The 22,801-nt window shown below is 33.2% G+C and overlaps 1 protein-coding gene across 3 annotated transcripts; it reads right to left on the reverse strand.

The window, feature by feature from the left end:
- Positions 1-8,438: 8,438 nt before the first annotated feature.
- LOC137806724 (aspartic proteinase) lies at positions 8,439-15,377 on the reverse strand. Of its 3 annotated transcripts, none has more exons than XM_068606977.2 (15): positions 15,100-15,377; positions 14,885-15,004; positions 13,797-14,171; positions 13,619-13,679; positions 12,895-12,989; positions 12,671-12,783; positions 12,296-12,464; positions 12,188-12,227; positions 12,013-12,077; positions 11,651-11,764; positions 11,453-11,517; positions 11,187-11,343; positions 10,989-11,108; positions 8,853-8,941; positions 8,439-8,728 (listed from the first exon to the last, which is right to left on the reverse strand). In XM_068606977.2, exons 3-15 carry the CDS (start codon positions 14,163-14,165, stop codon positions 8,644-8,646), a joined length of 1,542 nt encoding a protein of 513 aa, XP_068463078.1. In that variant the 5' UTR covers positions 14,166-14,171; positions 14,885-15,004; positions 15,100-15,377; the 3' UTR covers positions 8,439-8,643. The 3 variants fall into 3 exon arrangements, with proteins under 3 accessions (XP_068463078.1, XP_068463077.1, XP_090156336.1); XM_068606976.2 differs by having other exon boundaries at positions 14,674-15,004; XM_090300210.1 differs by lacking the exon at positions 14,885-15,004 and having other exon boundaries at positions 15,100-15,321.
- Between the last annotated feature and the right edge of the window lie 7,424 nt (positions 15,378-22,801).

Below are 22,801 nucleotides of genomic sequence, written 5' to 3' on the forward strand. Positions count from 1 at the left end.
AGTTTTTTGAAGTCTTGGGAGGGAACAGAGGCACCTCCGGCAACGGGTGGAGTGGCCTGAGCCAAGTTGGGGCGAGAGGGTGCAGGCCTCTCAGCCTGAGAAGACGAAGCGCCACGTACTCGCGGTGGGTCGTGTGCTTGTGAAGAGGGGTTTCGTGATGAAGGAGGAGGATTTGGGGTGATCTTTGAGCGAGTCATTGCGAAAGCTGCAGAGGAAAAAGAAAAGGAAAAACGATCAGGGTTCGCAGAGGCTGACTCGATCGTGAGGAAAGGGTAAAAAACGAACGAACGCAGGTTCGTTGTGACACTGACAGAGCCCTAAGTTACGAGAAAGGAGAAATGGAGAAAACAACCCACAACGTATGCACCAGACAGTTAAAGGATGATGCGAATCGGTCAAAATGCAGGAAAAACCAGCAGAAGAAGGAAAGGAAGTACCTTTTTATGATCGGAAGAGTGATGAAGGAAGTTGGTGATTCAGGAAGTTGAAGAACGTTGAGAGCTTTTTTTGCAGAAGAGAGTTGGAGCGTCTGAGAATACGAAGAAAGTGATGGAACAGTGGAGCGAAAATGGGTTTAAGGGTTTTTCGAAATGGGTTTGGGAAGCGCAAACATTAACTGAAGGTAACCGTTGATGAAGCCACGTGTCGAACGATGGGGAAATGTTTGGTGGAGCGTCAAAGGAGCAGAAAGTACAACCGCTTGGAATTCTGCGCCAGTGCCACGTAGATGACGTGACTCCTTTAGTCTTTTCGCTGGACAAGTCTTCGCTTAAGACTGGGGGGCTTGTGTACCGCCCTGGTAGTCGGAAGTGATGACGTGGCATCAAGCTACAGTATAAGCGTGTTGACAAGACGCCAGGTTGGCAGAAGGGAAAGAGGTCAGGGGGCTCGTGAAGTCGCCAGATATTAAGTTGGCGTGTTCCGATCTCCAGCATACCAGAACCGGCGATCACCGGGTTGAAGATGAAGTCGCCAGATGTAAACTCAGGCAACCAAGTGATTGGAGATCGCCAGAGCAAGCACATCGCCGAAGATGAAGGTGGTGCAGATTATGAAGGCGGCCGGCGAGACCACAGGGAAGGTGTACGAAGGCACCCTAACTCGCCAGTTCTAGTAGAGATCGCACTCCCAAGTTAGCTATGCACTGGGCAGCACCATGCGTAAGTAACTTAGCCAAAAGAGAGTCAGAAGCAGCGCCCAAGTCAAGGAGGCTCCAGATGATGGCACGTGTACGACTGGATGCGAGCCACGTGTCCAGCTGCGTAACTGCCAGGAGAGAAAGTGACCAGGTATTTAAGGGTTTCCCAACGAACTTTCGAGGTACGCACGTTCAGATTACACTCTTTACGCTTGTGAGTTCTAGAGCATACTGTGAGAGAGAACATTGCACGGTTCCTTGAGAGTTCTTGAGTGTTATTGCTCTTAGTATTTGGTGGTTCGGTCACTGACTTGGGCGTTGGAGTGCGATCGGCCGCAGCGGCGCCGCTCTGTTCTTTTGCAGGTTCTTGAGGTGGATCTTGGTGGAGGACGGAGGTTGAAGCGGTGCGCACGTCGATCCAAGTTTGACGAGGCAAGTTCCAACGTTCTGGTCAACAGGCAGGATCAGGCACTAAGGCCCGTAAGGGTTAGGGTTTCCAAGGAGAGACTGCATGCATGACACGTGAATACTTAGGGCACCCATAGAACAGATGGTCTTGTAGCGTTGGTGCACGAGTTGGTACCCTGGCGGCCATACTGTTAAGATTATGCACTCCAGAAGAGGCAAGTCCTGTGCAGCGGCTGCGCTAAGCTTGTGCAACGCGTCACAGGATGCCTCATCAATAACCCTAATTCCACTTAAGGAAAGATCTTCGTGGGACAGGGAGTTGACCTAGACAACCTATATAAAGGGTGGTAAGAACCCTAGAAAGATGGGAACTGCTTTACATACTTATTGTTTCTTAGCCCAGTACTGACTTGATTGTTGGAGTGCAATCAACAGGTAGGGCCCCCTCTATTTCAACAGAGCCCCTCTCGACCACCCAAGGAGAGAAGAAACCACCAAAAAATAGGAGGTGCCACCATCTGCCTTTGAAGTCAACGACGGCTGAGTCAAGCGGCGAGAACACAAACTTTCTCCTTCTTGTTCTCTAGTTTGTTCTTCTTGTTCTCAAGTTTGTTCTTATTCTTCTTCTCCAGTGCCTTCATCCTTCACATAAATTTTTAATATTTTTTTCTATTTAGAATTTTTTTTATTAAGTGTGGTTACTATTTTTTTTTATTATGTTTACAGTTTTTTATTTTTAATAAATATAATTATATTTTTTTATATATGTTTATTGTTTACAGTTTTTATTTTTCTAAATTTATTTACTTTTCTTCATTATTTCATTATTATGTGTTGGTTTTACAGTTTTTAATATTATGTTTACTGTTTAGTTTTTATTTTATAACTTTAATATATTTTTTTTTGTTTTTATTTTTTACATTATTATGTGTTTAATGATTTTACATTTTTTTATTAATACGTTTTATGTATTTTTTTATGTATTTATTATTTTTAATTTTATTAATACTATTTTAAATTGTTATAAATACATTTACATTTTTTGATGTGTTTATTGTTATTAATTTTTATAAATTAATTTATATTTTCTTATTATATTTTTTTACTGTTTTTATATTTTTTATTATTTTGTGTTTGTTGTTTAGTTTTTCATTCTATGTTTTATTATTTTTAATTTGTATAAATATATATATATATATATATATATATTATATTTTTATTGTTTTTATATCTTTTTCATTTAGAAGATACTGTTTAATTTTTTTTATATGTTTACTTTTTTAATCTTAATAATTGTATTTACATTTGTTTTTGTTATATTTGTACTCTGTTGTTTATTTTTTTATGTATTTATTGTTTAATTTTTATTTATATTTATACTTTTAATATTTATAAATTTATTTGAATTTAACACAAAAAAAAATTTCAAATAAGAATAATTATGAATATTATATATTGGGAAGAAATAATTAACTCAAACTTACACAAAATTTACCATAACTCATTATTAAAATATTTTTTATTGACAAGGATAAATTTCTAAATTTACATTTTATATTTTTAAAATAATTTCTAAATTATCTCCTAACTATCACATCACTCACAAATTTCAATAAACAATCATCACAAATTTCAATAAACAATCATCATAAATTCACTCTACCATCCCTGAATCCAAATAACCTCACATATCCCTTCTAATCCTTTCTCTCATCCCTCCCCCATAAATCTCCACCCAATCCAAAGAGGGCATTAACAATTGCATGTATTATGTAATTCAACTTCAAACTCACAGGAAAATGTTTAATGGCTCTCGGCATGCACCTTTGCACTAAAATTGTTTCGATTTTTTGTAATGATGTAATAGTGTTCCTGCCGGTTGACCTAGCGCAAGAGCGTTGCCTCGTCACGATCTTCCTCACCAGCTTCACGCCACGAGCCCTTCAAGTCCACACCACAAATAGCCTCTCTGGGAACCTGAAAAACACAAGGTGGCGCCTCTGCGGCCGGTGGCGCTCCGACGCTCAAGTTAGTGACACGAACACCCAAAACTCAGAGAAAAATATACTCTGTAGAACCGTACTAAAGTGCACACAACCCTAGCAATGAGCCGTAATGAAAATGTACCTCTGCAAATTCTGTTAAGTTTACCTTTATAGCTAGGTTTTTTTTCTCTCCAGACCGTTATGCTTTGGACGCGTGGCTCACATCCAACCCTGCACGTGTCATCATCTGGGCTGGGGTAGCAGGTAGTACCCAACCCTACACGTGTCATCATCTGAGTTAGGATAACTTGAGCGTCATTTCTATGTAGCATCCAACCCTACACGTGTCATCATCTGGGTTGGGGTAAATGGTAGCATCCAACCCTACACGTGTCGTCATCTGGGTTGGGGTAACTTGAGGACCATTTCTATGTAGCATGCAGTTACGCGACCAAGTCTCCTATTCAAGGTGCAACCTAGCACGTAACACGCTCTGGAACGCCACCTGACAAGGCGAGTATTGGATGCAACAAAGTACACCATCTCTGTGATATTGCTTGTCGCAGGTGTCACCTTCCTCTTTACCACGCCATGCATGTTCTAACTGAGAGGAACTCGCCATCGACGAATGTCCACTCTGGGAATCCCGTCGTCGAGGAGCAAGCTGTTTACTCCAACTCATTTAACCTTCACGCCTCATGCTGGCGTAACAATCATCTTGACTGAACTTACACACTTGAACTTCCTCGCCTGAACCCCCAACAGCTTCAACTGAGTTTACTGGGAAATCCGGCGATGTGCTTCTGGCGGCGATGTCAGACCACCTGATCTTCCATTATCTAACACGGCGACGACACCAACCTGGCGACAACCGGCGATGTGCTTCTTGCGGCGACAACCGATCATGTGCACCGCAGAACGCCACTTCTCCAAACGGCGACATTGTACACTTCTGAACCATCCCCCTTTCTCTTGTCCACGTGTCCTGCTGAGCACGTCATCACACCCGGTGACCTGGTCGATACAAATAGCAAATGAGGAATTCAATACACGAGATTTAGACATACAATTCGGCTAACATGCATGTTCTAACTGAGAGGAACTCGCCATCGACGAATGTCCACTCTGGGAATCCCGTCGTCGAGGAGCAAGCTGTTTACTCCAACTCATTTAACCTTCACACCTCATGCTGGCGTAACAATCATCTTGACTGAACTTACACACTTGAACTTCCTCGCCTGAACCCCCAACAGCTTCAACTGAGTTTACTGGGAAATCCGGCGATGTGCTTCTGGCGGCGATGTCAGACCACCTGATCTTCCATTATCTAACACGGCGACGACACCAACCTGGCGACAACCGGCGATGTGCTTCTTGCGGCGATAACCGATCATGTGCACCGCAGAACGCCACTTCTCCAAACGGCGACATTGTACACTTCTGAACCATCCCTCTTTCTCTTGTCCACGTGTCCTGCTGAGCACGTCATCACACCCGGTGACCTGGTCGATACAAATAGCAAATGAGGAATTCAATACACGAGATTTAGACATACAATTCGGCTAACATATTTCTAAGCAAGAAAAATCATGTAAGAAAAATGTAGGACTACTCTAAGTAATTGTTACATTGAACGCAAAAACAAAACAACATAAAAAAATAAAAAATAAATAAAAAAACTTTGAAAGTTTCCCCTAACCTTAAGCATGTAATAATCTAAAAACATTGTATGTTATTCCTTATGAACTCTTGGAGCTTCTTTCTTCTTGTTCTTCTCTCCCTTATTAGTTCTTGGATCCTCTCTTCCCTTTTCTTCTTTACCTTCTTCTCCTCCCCTTTTTAAGCAAGAACAATAAAGAAGTGGATAACTTTAAAACAAGCTCCTTCATTATTAGATGAAAGAACCATTAAAGCAAACGAAGTAGTTGGCAAGAAAGGCTTGAGCTAAGACTGAATAGGAACGTGATCATTGTCTTCCACTTAACAGCTTACTGAAGGGCTTGAGCATAAGCTTGCAGGTTTAAGAACAACCGTAATCATTTTTAAAGCATCCTTAAGACTCAAGCTCTCACTAACGAGAACAAAAACATGCCTAGTTGGCTCAGGATAAAAGATTGATAGATTATGGAGACAAAAAATTTTATAAAATAAAAATTAATTTAAAAAAAATAACTAATTATTATATTGATTAAATTGATACTATTTTATAGATTAAAAAATTATTGATATTTAAAATTATTAATAACTAAAATCGTGATGTTAATTAAATATTAGTTTAGAAATTAATTTATAATTTAATATTAATAATAATATATTTTTTAATTTATTAAAAAATATTAATTTAGTTAATATAATAATTAATTTTTTTATTTTTAAAATTAATTTTTATTTAATGAATTTTTAATAGTGTTTTAATAAAGAAGTAGTACAAGTTTTGTAATCTTGGTTGAAGGAAATGTCAGATTCACAAATGATAGACTTGGCAACTTGTGATGATGGATGAAAGACTTTTTTCTTCAGGTGACATTTTTGAAGTTGTGTGCATACAATGCGTAAAAACGTTGCATCTAACGAAGGTCTCCTGCTAATCACTTCTCTCGATCTTTATTTAGTAAAGTCTTCATCTGTAGTCTTGTTAGTCTGATAGAATGATCTCTCGTAAGCCACGTGGTACATCATCGTCTTTATCAACTCTCATCTTCTCCTTTTTTTTTTACATGAAGATGGCACGCAAGCAAATGCTTTTGCAATAATAAGAAAGTGATTTGCAAAAATAAGAAAAAAATAATAATTTTGGACTTATAAAAATAAAATAAATATAGTATCTTTAATAAAATATAGTATCTTTAATAAAAATAAATATTATTTTAGGTTGTGTAAATAAATGGTATATATAAATTGTTATTAATTTAATATTTTTTGCAATTATTATGATAATTAATTTGTTTTAATTTTGAAAAAAAACGTAATAAAATATCAACTAATTGATGATGAAATGTTTTAATTTTAAAAGTTTTCTTTAAAATAATTTTTAAAGTTAAAAACATTTAAATATTTTAGTAACACCAAATTAAATTAACCCTCAATTTCAAATTTTAAATTAATCCTTATTGATTTTATACACTAAGAAAATCATTAAATAGTAACTAAATTTAGAAACCAAAATTAACTAGTCACTATATTGACTAGATTAGAGACTAATTTAGAAATTAAAAATTACTTATATCTAAAATAATTTCTATTATTAATAAATAAATAAATAAATAATTTCTAAATTAGTATTTAAATTAGTTATCTAAGTTTTAACTACTAATATTTTAGATTCTAAATTAGTCTATAAAAAACTAATAGAGACTAATTTAGAATATAAAGTAGTAAGCAACTAAAACCTTGATTGCTAATGGTTAGATACAAAATCATTTTATAAATTTTTGTTAATAATAGATACTAATTTAGATATCAATAATTTTTTTAATTTATAAAATAGTAACTAATTATTTTAGTATCTAAAATTCATTTTTATTTAATAAATTTCTTATAGTAATACTACTTTTTAATTTATATCTTTTCAATTCATCATAAAAAAAATTATTATATGATTTAATTCATCATAATAATATATTAATGTTATAATAATAACGATATAAAATTTTATATTTTTTTCTATCTTTCATTAAATCCTTTTAAAAATTATAATAAACAAATATTTTCATTTATATTATAAAATTAAAATTGGAATTATAATAAATTAAATTAAATTTTATTTATACTGATTATTTTTTTTATTTTATTGTTTCTTTCAACTCAAATTAAAATTAATCTTAATATTTTGATTAATTATTTTAAATTGATTTTCTTTATTATAATTTTTTTTATTTTAAAATAGTTCCTTCGTTTTCTTAGAAAATTGCAAAAAGAAGAGAAAAACAAGTCAAAATTTACTTGTCAAGAGCCGAATTCTGACATGTTTTTTTACGTCGAAAACCACTATTCACCATAGCCAAATTCTAAACTTGCACAATAAACAAGTTTAGTTTGGAATATAATGTGTGCGGGAGTATACATTAAAAATGTTATTTTATTTGGTTTATTTTGGTAAAAAATTCTCACACAACCACCTTTAAAATCATAAATAAAACTAATTTTGTGCTAGTGTTGGATCGCTACCTTTAAATTCAAATGTAAAACTAATTTTCCAAATCCTTATTTTATATCAAAACAAACAAAAACCTAAAAGTATATATTTTTTAATGTATTGATCAAGGTGAGTGGAAAGAAAAGGAAAGAAAAAAGAAAAAAAAATATAAAAATAAATTATTTGAATATAGGAAATTATTTATATCTAAAAAAATATTAAAAACAATTATATTATATAATTAATTACTAATATGTCTTTGTGGTATTTTATTGATGATAGGTATATAATATATTTGAATAATGGATAGTTTTAAAGTGAAATGTACAAGTAAAGCAAAAAATATTAAAGATATAATAAATTGAAAATGAGGTTGAATTTTTTTTTCCATAGAAATATATAAAAAAAAACTAAAAAAAATTGCAATATATGAAATTTGATTTTTTTTTTTGAGTTAGCAGAAACTAAGTTATTTGACATATTAGTCTTTAATTATAATTGTAATACTATTTCAAAATATCTCATCCTAGTATTTCTACTCAAAACTCCACTTTTTAATCAAGGAGTGATACTTTAAAAAACCAGTAAGAATATATGAAATGCTTGTAGAAAAAATGAATCATTATCCCTCATACGCATGAAAATGATTATAAAAATAGTCCTGCACAAAAAGTTGTTGATTTTAATCTTCATACATATATTTTTTATTTTTTAATCTCGTATACTTGTGAGGTTATAATAAATAAATTATAAATGTAAGAACTAAACCATAGATGAGAACTATACTCTTTCAACTAAACATGCTTAGTCACAGTAGGACCCTGCTATGGGCTTAGGCCACAGATACATACATCTGTTCAGCTATATAATGAAACACCCATAGAATTTAACATTGATATAAACATGTATAAGCCAGAGCTTTAGGTCCATTTGATTGCAAGAAATAGAGCTTGGATCGCCATATTCTGATAATCATTTTAAGCTGCATCAGCAAATCCCACTCTAAGATTACCAAAATCAAACACTGTGTGATAACGCCCCATGAAGACGTCACCAAGGATCCTACATTAACGTAGATGCCATTGCGTGAGAATCAAATCAGATGAATCACAATCCAAAAAGACATCAGAGAACAAAAAAAAAAGAGATAAATGTCATGGTGCTAGTTGATGAAATTTTTACGTACCAGAGAGGGCCACGAGGAGGTGGAATATCTATAGCAGTAAAGCCACTAATGCACTGAGCCACAGGGCCTTCACCCACCTTGAGTATGTACTGAATAAACCAAATAGAAACTGAATGAGGACACGAGAATAATCGTGGAAAAAATTTATGAAACTCCCCATTTCTATACCACATAAAATTGTGAGTACAGTAGAGACTGATGTCCCGTCTTTACGTATGAGTTTTATTCCTGTTAACCTTTTTTTCTTTTTTCCAAATCGCCCCCTTTGTGACCGGAGGTTAGAAACAACTTCATATATCAACAAATCCAAGGCTACAACTTTTTCCTTTTTGCTCTGATATACACATGTCGTAGATGTGAAATCCGAAAAAGGAAAAAAAAGGAAATGCTGCGGCCAGCTGATTTAGTTGAGGAATTTATCTATGGACACCTCATAATGTCTTCCTTTATATGAAGATAATGGGAGTAACTGATAGGGATGCCAAACCGGGTCCCGTCCTCATTTGACATGATGGATTAACTCTTTAAGACTGCTTATTAAATTGTATCTCCATAATTTGAAAATACATTTTTATCCTTATTATGTCATCTAATACATAATTCAGATACATAATTCATCTAATACATAATTCAGATACATAATTCATCTAATACATAATTCAGAAGACGTTTTTGAAATCTGAAAATCTTTTTTAAATTTGAGATAAGTCTATGGATTGCTAATCACATATTTAAAAAAAGACTTCTGAATTACATAATTCGAAAATAAATCTCAATCCAAAAAAAAACTTTCAGATTATGTAATCTTTCGGATTATGTAATCTAGAAGCTAATCAAGCATCTGAAAAAAAAAAAAGGTTTCCACAGATTACACAATCTAGAAGCTAAACTTATGTATAGAGAAAAAACTTTCAGATTATCTAAATACAAAAGACTTTCGAATTACATAATCCAAAATATTAAAAAAAAATACAAAAAGTTATGGAGTGGCACAAGAAAGTATGGAGGTGCAAAAATAAGCAGTCACTTCTTAAACCACCAACCCGCAGTAGCCCAGCCCACCTAACCAACAATTCTTTATTTTTAGAACTTTTAAAAAGAAATTTCATGCTTTAGAATTAAAATTAGTGTTGGTCAATATTTTATATACAATTTTATTTATATTAATTTCTTTATAAATCATTTGTTTCAGTAAAGTATAATTGATATTTACTTGTTAAGTATTAAACTTTTTTTTAATTTTTAAAATTTGATTCAATTTTATTGATCTTCCTTACCTCTTACATTTTTATTGTCCAAAAAGTAATATTAATAACTAAAATCAAGTAAATAGATCCAAAATAAAAAAATAACAAAAAATAAAAAAAAAAATAACAGGTCAGTCCACTAACCCGCTCTTTGATTGGACGGATTACTAATTTCAACCCATACCACCTTAACGGACCTACCCGTCCCAAATCAGGCTTGTTGGCCCGTTTTTCCCTAAACTGGATATTCAAATTTAGGGATTAAACTACCGTAAGAATTTATTATAAAAGGGCTATATATTAATGCTCTTTAAAATTAATGGAGCAACCATAAGTTCCTAACTGATTTTTGTTTATATATAGTTGAGACTAAAGTTTATGATCAATTCTTTCGAGGACCAGATTGATGTCACTTGTATATTGGTGGATCAAATTAGGTGTTTACTAGTAGTAGATGTCAATTCTTTGGAGGAATAGATTGATGGAAAATGTACATCGGAGGACTAAATTAGGTGTGTATTCATTTCTTTGTACTAACTACTGACTACCCATATGTTGGTGTTTTAGATAATAGAAGAATCACATAATCACATTCTGATAAACCACTCGACTAGTAAATTATTGTGTTAGTCTAACATTACTCTATGGAAAACAAGGCATCAATAGAATATGGGCTATTGTAGCCCATGGTTTCTTTACGAAAAGTTCTGCAATGGCAATTCAGCCGATGTAACTAGGTTTAGCTTAAACGGCGCTTTGTTCTCCCGTTACTCTTAACTCCTACCGCTCTGAATTTATCTTGCTTTCATTAAAAAAAATCTGGTTAAATGATCAGTCATTCCAAAAGCATTAAAGCAACCAATCAGGTTTTAGCCTGAGGAAATCTTACCTCCTCTGGGAGCAGGTCAAATGTTCTTCCACCGATAGTAAAGGACACCACAGGTAATGAGGAGATATTCCCACAGTCAATAGAAGATTCTCCCATTGGGCTAGGCATTTTATCGCAAAGCTGCAACATCATCATGAACCTATGAATCAAGAGGTGCAGCAAGATGCTTGAATAGCAAATTTAAGAGAACTGACTCACCTGATTGATGTAGCTTAGTATCTGATCCTGTGTCTGATTTCGGCTCAGCTGGTTCTGCATCCAAACAACCGCCATCTCACACGCAGAACAAGCAGCATCATGAAGACCACCAGATGATTTTCTTGCAATCTCATCCACAACGCTCGCTATCCCCATACTGGGGGTGGTAATGAACAAATAATAAAAGGGAAATCATGTGTTAAAATATTGAATTATTTAAACAAATTACCAAAGATTTAAGGTGTAAAAATATTTTCAGGACTTACTCAATACCACGAGTCCCATCAAAGGTGCACAATCCAATTTGAGAACAGATCTTCTTTGGCTGTGTCTGAAGTACGTAAAGCAAAAAAAATAAGAAAACTTATTCTAAAAGAATATCAGATCTTTCACACACACCATTCGTGACAAAGGGCAGAAGCTAATAAAAAAAATATGAACAACAAATTACAAATGGTACTCACTTCAGCCAAAAGCAAATTCAAAATTGTTTGTCCATACTCTGCAACAACGGTCTTACACTCTTGGCTCATAATTCCAGCTGCTCCAATTGCATGGTTTATCATAGTTATTATAGTCTACAAGAACAAAAGCAAAAAAGTGTTCACAGAAACAAGCTAGTACGAAGCATTTGTTAGACCTTTTTGCGTATGGCAACATAAACAAAGCAATGAGAATAATCAATGTCTAAAATCCCCCTAATTATTGAAATAGATCATGAACTGACAGAGAAATGTCTTATGGGATGAGTGCTGCGTATCGTATAAGAATTTCAAATAGAAACTATACAAATATTAATCAATTTATATCTAGCATTTATTCATACCGTTGGACCGGCCAATAAGGAAGTCCCTGAGTCTGCAATGGCTGAACAGCCATCAGCACAATATCCTGAATGACAATTACACGGTTAGTCAAAATAAATTAAAACTGTGCCAAGTATAAATCATAGGAAGAAAAGAACAAAACGGCATGTTTGCTAACACATTATCTACACGTACCAGTGGGTTTACCACCAATAAGTACATCTCCCATATCAAACTGAAAACAAAAAAGAAAATTAACAAAGTGAAAGGTAAAAAAGCATTAAGTACGAAGAAAATAATAACCTGCCAATATCCCTTTCTGGTCACAGGCACATAAGTGTGCTTTCCCTTATAGTGAGCAGGGTCAACACCCCCAAAAACAATCTCACCCCCTTCCTCTTCCTCTGGTTTGCGGTTGAACCAAAATGAAAATACTGGTTCCTTAATAAGACCTTGTTCAACCATGTTGTACCTGACAGGTAATAAGATAAGATGAACAGATGGGGATTCAATAAACTTTGAAGAAACGTAAAAAGGGCAGCCTACTATAAGGCTCTCACTATAGGAAGAGTTGGACCCTCTAGGTCTGCGTTAAGCAGCCTTAACTTGCCTTTGCAAGAGGCTGATTCGATAAACTTCTAACAAAATAATGAATAAAATTGAAGTTATAACAAATACCACACTGGAACAGCATTTCCAACAGATATCTCTTGAAATCCAAGTCCCAGTATACCATCGAACTTGGCTGCCAAAAATACAACACCCGGCTCCCTAGTTGCTTCGATAAATTCCTGATGCGGATCAAAAGGCATTCTATTAATTACTAATCAACATATTATGAGAAGCCTTCTTGCACCCTCCTCTATTGAAACAAACATTGATGATCAGAAACACATCCTTACCTGGCTCTTTACAACTATGTCACCAACTCTAACACTGTCATAGCTAAAGAAACCAGAAATTGCGCCCGTACCATATTGAATAGCAGCAGCAGTGCCTAGACAACAGCGAGAAAAATATTATGTTGTAGAGAAAGACATCATCCCAGCATCCTTACTGGATACTGGATGTGTCGGGGATACGCATATTTTGAAAATAATAAGATATGGCACGCTTATTAAGTATCGATAAAGAATCGGATACGGAAACGCGGTATTGGTGCATTAGAGGCCAAAAAAGAGGAGCATAGCAACAACCATAAGTCACACACAGGTAACATATATATATATATATATATATATATATATATATATATATATATATATATATATATATATATATATATATATGTTCCACAAACCAAATTACAATGTCAGAACCTACAGACGTTCAACCGTTCTATTACCATTAAGGCACTAACTATATGTTGGATGACAAAATTTCAAACTTCATGTCTATCGTATCGCAGAATATATGTTTGCTCCAATTGGTATAACACAGACAAAAAATACACGAGTTCAAACTACTCTGAAAAAGAAAGAGTATTAGACAGCTACTCAAATTTCAAATCTTCGGTTATTTACTTTATAAAACGAGGGAACTTCCACAAACAGTTATAGCTCAACCACGGACTAAAAGACAAACGTTAACTTTAAAGCGTTATTAGAAATGAAGAGGAAGACAAACCATTTTTCTTGTAAGTACTTGATTTGCTAGACCTATACTTAGCATGGAAGTAGCATGCAACCTGCACCAAAATGTAAAATGGCATGAATAAATAGAATGAATAAGAGCAATTAAATTAAATCTGGTACATATTCATGAGTGACAAATTAAACATTAGGGTATAACGCAAAAAAATTACCGAAAAGGTGCATCGGGATGATGGTACCCACAAATTAGAGCTGCCTGTGTCGAAAATGACAGTGAACTTCTGAGGAGATGTTCCAATGGCTATTTCACCAAAATACTGAGCATCTAGGTAATTCTTTAAGGCAACAATATCGGTGTCCTCAGTCCCACCAAAGTTGTTTTGGAGATGAAACTTTCTAATAGAAGCACGGAAAGAATCATCCTTGGAGCCAATTCGAGCAGCAAGCCTGTTGTTAGGGTCCAATTTAATCTTCTTGAGCCCAATCCTACGCAGCCCATCATTGGGTGCACAAGACACAGCAGAAAGCAACAGGGTCGTCACAAACAAGCACCACGAGATCACATTCATGTTTTTCCCCATATTCTCCTATTCAACCAAATTATTAAGTTCAATAGAATTGTTACCACGGAAATACTCAAAATTGAAGATGTGGGTAACAAGTGAAGTGAGAATGGTTAATATAATTATTGACAACCAAAAATAAGAAAGGATAAATAAAAGATATGCATTTCAAAATATTTTGTGAACTTTCGACCTTTCAAGACAATGAAAATGGAATTACAAAAAATAACTAAAAAACGTGACAGACGGATAAATCCAAAAAAATTAAAAAATAAACTGACTAAAATCCAGAGAAGCGTGCATTTTTTCAACGAAACCTAGATAATAGTTTATTTATTTATTTCTGTTATCCACCAAAAGAAGGTAAGCAAAAGAAAACGATTTGAATTCACCTGGTATAAACAGAATATGAAAAGCGATTATAATATTAATAAAGTACAATTTGCAGAGACAATCTGCGTGCATGAAAACAGAAATAAAGAATAAATAATTAGGTGAAACGAAAACCGATGAAAGAGACACTCACAGTAGCGTGTTAAGGCGAGATGATTGTAAAATGAGATCACAGAGTTAATTGAAAGAGACAAAGAAGAAGAATGAGAATGGAGGAATAGGATTATGGAGAAGAGATCGCAGAGGAGGAGAGAAGAGAAGAGAAGGCAATTGAGGGAAAGAGAAATAAATAAGGGTTATAAGCAGTTGAGTAGACAGTGTGTGTCTCTCTCTCTCACACACACCTTCCTTGCTCTTTATTCCTTTCTTTTCGCCTAATAAGAACGCAAAAACAAACAAGGCGGTGCAATCTTTCAATCCCAACCCTCCACGTGATGTTGACAATAGATCTATAGGGTTGGTAACTGCAAGCAATGAAGAAAAACGGAACCATTTTTATTTATTATTTATATTTATGCATGAAGATACGTGGCGGTTTGGATTTGGAACAGAGTGATACCTGGCCTCTTCAGCACGTCACACCACACCTCCCTCTCTTCATTTCTCTCCAATGCTTTCCTCTTCCTTGCCTTACTCCTTCCTTCCTTCCTTCTATATTTTTAATCTTCACCCCAAACAACTTATCTATTTAAGATTCTTCAACTGCATTAACAACTCATTAAATCTCCACAATCTAGTAATACTTCTCACCTACCAGGGACAAAACTCTCTAATCCCTCCCATTTTACCCTCTTCATTAAAACTCCTCATATAATGGCAGTTGTGCCATGGACTGTTGGTTGTAGCAGTTGGTCAAAGCTATTAAGTATAGCTTTAAAATATAAGTATTCTACTTCTAAGATATTTATTAATATATTTAATGTTTACTCTTAATTTTTCATTACTTTTTATTTTTTATTAATAAATTTTAAATATAAAATTTTACTTAAAACTAAATTTACTCTTTTTTAATATTAACTTCTTTAAATAATTAAAATAAAACATATTTTTTTAATACGTTAAATTTAATTTTTTAAAATAAAATAAAAGTAAAGGTTACAATGTAATAATAATATGAGTGAGGTAGGATTTTTTTTAGAAAAAATAAAATAATTTTTATTTTTATTTATACGGGTCAGTAGGCCAACCTGTCTCGCTCTGTTGTTGGCCCATGTGGACTGTGGGTTATGCGGGACAGGCCTAAGCGGGTCAGGGAGTTAGATTAGTGAGTCTGACCTGCACTTTTTAGTAGAGAATCGCGGGTCGGCCCACATAGCCCGCATTACATGGTCTGCCCCGCATTATCATCCCTAATCGAAATAATCTTAATTGAGCTCATGGTTGATACGTGATCTTGACTCAAACTCAGCCAATGTGGGAGCGAGTTCTTGATAAAGCCCACATACGCTCCCTTGTATATTCCTAACAATTAGTCGAGATATCATGGATTTAGTTTTTTGGTTTTCATGAAGATACATAAAAACTAAAGATATATTAATTGTTAAAATCATGTTGCTCAATCATGTTACCATAGTTTCTATTTTTTACATGATATTATACTGAAATAAATTATACAAAAAGATTACAGATACATTAATTGATAACATTTTTCGTTGCTCAATTCTGCTATGAAAGTTTTTATTCTTTACCTAATATTATGTTGATACAGAAGGATAAGTGTGATAAGATTCCCCTAAAACTCTATAGATAGAGGAATGCTCCTAGGAAGTAAGGGATTCATATATTCTCAACAGATATTACACCTTATATTTAAAGTTATGACTCGGTATTCGTGCTTCAAGATGATAGAGGTGTCAAACATAATATAAAGTTTTTCCAGGAAATCATTAATCCCCCGATCCTTGGGGTCCAGATCCTCCATTTGGCGAGCACTCTGGAAGCGAGGGTTAGGGGTCCTATATAGGGGAAACCATTCCAAAAGGCTTAGTCCCTAACTGAGGGCCAGATTTTTATGAAAAGACCTTTAAAATTCTTATATCACGACTTGAAAAGGGTAAGCAAACCCCTCCTGCTACAACTACTAAGAGAAGCACATTATTGCCTAAAAACAATAAAGGCGAAGGTTACTTTTTGAAAAAGAAACAAAAACATTTTATTTTCGAGAATCGCTAGATGAAGGACACGTATACATATTAAGCCATGCGCGGGAATTTTTTAGTCATTTTGGCAAGAAGGGTCTTTTCGTACGTATATTGGTAAGCCTTTTCACCTTACCCGCTCGGTTTGAGGTTGGGGGATGTGTACCGTTCTAGCCAAATCGAATATGCACTAATGTGACCTTAATCGGATTAGGTATCGATGTAATCTTAATTAGGCTCATGGTCGATACGTGATCTTGACTCAGGCTCATAGCCAATGTGGGAGCGAGTTTTTGATAAAGCACAAATACGCTCTCTTGTATCTCTCCTAAGAATTAGCCGAGATATCAGGGATTTAGTTTTTCAATTTTCATGAAGAAACAAAAAAATTAAAGATATATTAATTGATAAAATCTTGTTTCTCAATTATGTTATGATAGTTTCTATTTTTTATATGATATTATGCCGAAATAACTGATATAGAAAGATTAAAGATATATTAATTGATAATATTTTTTCGTTGCTCAATTATGTTATGATAATTTTTATTCTTTACTTGATATTATGCTGATACAAAAAGATACGTGTGATAAATTCCCCAAAAACTCTATAGATAGAGGAAGGCTCCTAGGAAGTAAGGGAATTCATATATTCTCAATACATGTTACATTGATATATTTTATGCTCTCACTAACTTGAGTGTCAGAGAATTTTCTACAGGTGAAGCCCCCCTCGTCACTTTATGACTTTCAACATCAAGAGTTGTTGTTTACAAAGAGATCATCTCAGTGACCACCTCAGATCATTTGAACTCATCTCGATGAGAACAAGTTCCATGGCTTTATGATAAGTTTAAGGCATTCAAAATTCAAAACTCGTGGTATGTTAGATGTGCAATAAATCCCCATTTAGCTTCTCTCCACTTGATAATCTATGACTTAGATCATCAATGAAGTCAGAAATCTATTTATTGGTTCCAATACTTAATACACCATATTAGACCACGTTCCATAAATGATCTCATCTTAAAGATTTGAAAACACACGTCATACATACATATAATGTCATTTACATATTCATCATATATATCACAATTCACCTTAATTAAAGAAATAAAATATCTCAAGCTTTGACAACTTCTACAAATAACATACATATACATAATCTAAATAATCAAAGAAGTTAGGGAAAATCAAATAACTAGGGACGTGAAATGATGTATCTCCTTGAGCAAAAGCATGTTCACTAAGCGAGAGTATAAGAATAAGCACTCAATAGAGTGACTAAAATTATACCTCCACTTGAGCGCATCCATCTTCGTTGAGCGAGGGTATAAAATGATACTCCCGTTTAATGACTTAGATGATATCTCACTCTATAAGACTTTAAATGAATGTACCTTATTTTCAAGACTTGATATAAAGTGAAGGCTCCAATTTAGACGCATAAGGAAGGACTCTAGTTTCACATGCAAAACGAAAATTCCAGACTCAACATGTTCATGAAGAACATTAGACACATGTAATTGATATTCTTCAAAGTCTACATGTAATTGGGGAACATTATACAAACATGCAATAAATATTTTCCAAGTTCAAGGAAAGATCTTTATACATACATACATACAACCAAGAACTTCAAACTCAGCTTGCAACAAAAGATTATGCTACTAAAATCTTCACAATAGAACAAATGATAGATGTCATTTAGTAGACAAATTAAAAATAGTTCAATGTAAACCGTCTAACATAGTACTAGACCGTCTAACACAAAAAAAAATGATAATATAGATAAGGTGAGTTGACCTCAAGTCGTATCCCAAATCCAATAGTAAATACAATAAAGTAGTGTTCGTGATTCATCTACAATCAATAAAGGTTAGTAATAATAGTAAAATAAAAGGGGGTTGAGATTTGTTATGAATAAAAGTAAAGTAGACACTTAAAAATAATAAAAGAAAGTAAGTTGACTCTGAAGTTCATCCAACATTGAATTTGTCATCAATTTTCTTAAAATCATCATCCTTTCAATACTCACACAAAGTCGAATTTAATCAAACAAGCGTTAATTAAATTCAACAAGATCTTATCAGTAAAACAAGCAACTACTAATGTATTTAATATCTCACTCATCTCCAAACATATACTCATAAGATGTTTATCTTCTATCTCTTAAACTAAGTGAACTAGATATTGCTTAAAACTAAACGAAATAACTCAGAACTATAATTAAAGAAAATAAATGAACTCTCAATAAGCGATACAAAAATAATTCCTTTGACCAAAACCATATTTCAAAAAAGCCAATAGTAAAGCATAATTTTCTATAGAAAATTGAAGAACAAAACTTTAATGAATAGAAACCTCTGAATTCATTGCGAAATCACAAAATAATCAACTCAAAAGAGTTTATTCTTCAATACAAAGTCAAAACAAAAGAATTATATTGAAGAAATAAGAAAACTAAGAAAACTACGATGCTTTGTTTTTTAACGTGTTCCGTTGTGAAGACTTCTTCTCCTTCTCCTTGAAGCTTGCATCTTTTTATAGGTTCATTTGCTCTAAGGATCTTGGAAATATATTTTGTCTCATATATTGTTGACAATTTATCAGTTTCCAACTTTTCAAAATTCTCAAATTTTGTTTCCAGTTTTATATCAAACTCTATATCTTCATACTTTTGCAAATGTTTTGCTTCTAATTTTGTGTTCTGAGATTTTGAAGGTTTTATTCTCTTATTCTTCTAATCAAATTTTGTTTTCCATTTTGGTTCAGATAAGCAACTTTGATTTTTGCTTGATCATGTCCAGTCGTAGAGGTTGACACTTCCTCCAGATCATGTATTTGACGCTCCTATCAAACCGTCTAGTCTATGTTATTCGTATCAGACTATTTCTACACCTCCACCTTCATTACTTGATATATTTTGAGGTCTTTTCTTTAGTTGAGTCTCGATAAATGTGTCATTGGATCATCAACTCTAGATAACCTACTAAACTATTATACTCTATGTAATATTATATCTACCGTGACTAAAAACACAATATTAACATAAAAAATAATTTAAATACAAATAATCTAATTAGATAAATTATAATAAAAATAATAAATTTATTCATAATTTCAATTGAAGAAATTTATGTTAAAACTTTAAAGTATAAGTAAAAATATGTTCATCCATAAAATTATTTCAAATTCGTTAACTAACATTATCTAGTGACTTCTCATACGTGAAACTATTTTCCTCAATAAACTTTCAGCAAGAAATTTTAAACTTTGAGAAAAGAATCATCCAACACATCAAACCTCTAATTGAAAAAACTAGTCAGCTAGGATATTCTCCAACAACTCTAAGGTGAGAATGAATTATAAAAGATACAAAATTTAAAAAATATAAAAAACGCAGAGAAAAAAAAAGTTTACAAAATGAAAGATGTGATTTGATACTCTAACTATTAAACTTTACTTTTAGGAATGTTTTTAAATCTTGGATTTCAAATAAAATTTCAAAATCAAAAGAACTAGACAAAGAACTTTATGACAAATGACCTATCAAAAATCTGTTTAGAGTGATTTAATTAAATATAATTATTTAAAAAATTAAAATGAAAATAAATTTAGAATACCTGTTATTTTATTTTTATTCTATTTAAGGACTTATTATTTATTAATAAACTATTATTATTTTATCATCGTAAAAAATTAATATTATGTTTTTAATTCTATTTTCGTTATTTTTTTTTAATTTTTATAATAATTATATTAATATCAATTCAACCGAACTACTATTAAACTACTGAATTTTGAATCAGTACCTTAACAAATTTAATTTCCGGTGATTTTAAAAATAATTTTGAAACAAAATAATTATCGTTCTGGCTTCAAACCTTCTTATTTTCTCGTCCAATATGAGGCTTTTTTTTTAAATTTATATTATTTTATAATTAGATTTAATAATATAAAGTATTTATGGACAAAGTTTTGTTAATAACTATTTTTTTTAAATCTGCCTAACTATATTTAATAAATCTAAATTTGTTTTCTCCTAAAATGAAAAAAATAAAAAATATCTCATAAAATATAAACTAATTTAAATATTTAATGTTTAAATATTTCCAATAAATAAAACTTAAACAATAAATAATTATACCAAATATTTTTATCAGAGCACATTGACCTGTATAAAAATGTTTTACATTTGTTCTTGCCGGTTGACCTGGTCGTCGGTTGACTCTAGGAACAGGTTGTGACTCCGTTTGCCTCTGCTGGAATTTGCTCTTTCCCTAGGATGTTGGAACGCAACTCCATTTGAAACAGAGGGCCCCTACCTGTTGATTGCACTTCGACGATCAAGTCAGTACTAGGCTAAGAAATAATGAGTAAGTAAGCAAGTAGTTTCAGTCTTAGAAACGGTGTATCTTTACCAGGGATCTCAAGTCCCTTTTATAAACTACTTTTAGGTTACTTCTTGTAACAACCCTTCTCTCACGAGAACCTTATCTCGAGTGAAAGTAGGTTTGGTGGGAGAAAATTTTATTACAATGTTCACAATCTTAGTACAATAACCGCACAAAATTTTCCTCCTTGGAGTGCATAATCTTAACAGCATGGTCGTCAGGGTATCAACTCATGTACCAGCATCATGGGGCCATCTGTTTATTGTAGGTGTCCAAGCTTTCTCGTACCATGCATGCAGCTTATCCCCAAAACCCTAGCGCTCTTGGGCTTAGGCGTCTTTGGGGAATATTTACTTCTAGACTCGAATGTACTATACACACCACATGTACTTTCTCATTGATCAGGCCTTATATTCGTTAAATATATGAATGAACCTCAACACACACATACGTGGCCCATTAACTCGACCAGACCACCGAGCTGACCTACTTAACCCAGGTGCCGATGTTCGATCACCCGAGCGTTGAGCTCAACGCTCTGGTTCAGTACAACATTATAATCCTATAACAAATTATTATGTATATAATAAATTTATTTACTCTTATGGTAATTATTATTATTATTTTTAAAAAAGATGTCATAGTATATAAATATTTATACACAATGCATAAAATTTAAATAAAATTATCTATACTGGTCGGGGCCGAATGAGCCACGTCACTCGACATCATTGACCGACTGAGTGATTAACCACATTAAAAAGAGCAAATTGACAATAAATTATAAGTAAGGAAACATCTTATAAATTAGAGTAACCTCCTTATAAATCCAGATCACACCCCGCCAAATCCGGGTGACACCCCGAGAAATCAGTTAACACTGATTTATTGAATATATGCCCTAGATATGACTCCATGAATCAAAAATATTACCAAACACTATAAATAAGTATTCTCTTCTACAAAGGAGTAACATGCATTTTAATCATTTTTACATCATACACTCTCGATACAGAGTACTTAACTGTCGGAGAACCTTATGTAGAGAGCTAAGGAGCTAAGGAATTGAAGGTTGAAGTCTAAAGGAGTAGAAGAGTTTAAAGAGTTCAAGTACAAGAGAGCACGACCGAATAGACAACTACTGAGAACAACCGACATCAACAATAATTGTTACCGTCATTCTCAGATACTATCTAAACCCACTTTATCTATATATATACAATTGAAGCTCCCGTGGAATCGAGATAGAATCAAAGCAAACAACAATAGTTTCGACAAAACAGACGAGGAATGACCAGATGTAATGTAAACAATTACAAAAAAAGTATGAAAATATATGGAGAAAATATGGAATTCCACCACTTTCAATAACTTATGACAGTCTACTAAAAAAAAACTTTATATCTCATCAGCAAAACTCTCAAAAACAAATTTAACTTGTATCTAAGCAATTCTATATTATTGACTTGTCTAATTGAACTCTAATAGATAAGTAAGATTTTTTATCTTCTAAAACTAAATAGTATTTTCAAACAAGTTAAGGCATGGTGAAAATACGTGGATGTCTGAAAAACCAATTATAATACTAAAATAGATGAGTAATTCTTTGATCTCTTTAGAATGCAGAAAGAGCAAAAAAGAAATAAAGATAATAAGGCAGGCAGGAATTAAGATTAAAGATACCAAAAGTGAAAAAAAGCAAAAGTTGAAGTTGTGTAAAGCAACAG

Source organism: Phaseolus vulgaris, chromosome 3 (assembly GCF_051622355.1).
Source record: "Phaseolus vulgaris cultivar YP4 chromosome 3, ASM5162235v1, whole genome shotgun sequence".
Classification (NCBI taxonomy): Eukaryota; Viridiplantae; Streptophyta; class Magnoliopsida; order Fabales; family Fabaceae; genus Phaseolus; species Phaseolus vulgaris.

Excerpts from the sequence above, each read along its gene's own strand:
- LOC137806724 (XM_068606977.2), bottom strand. The coding sequence starts at position 14,165 with ATGGGGAAAAACATGAATGTGATCTCGTGGTGCTTGTTTGTGACGACC. Across the intron at positions 12,078-12,187 it reads TATTGGTGGTAAACCCACTG|GATATTGTGCTGATGGCTGT; the intron begins GTACGTGTAGAT and ends ATTGTCATTCAG. Across the intron at positions 8,942-10,988 it reads TTGACCTGCTCCCAGAGGAG|TACATACTCAAGGTGGGTGA; the intron begins GTAAGATTTCCT and ends TGGTTTATTCAG.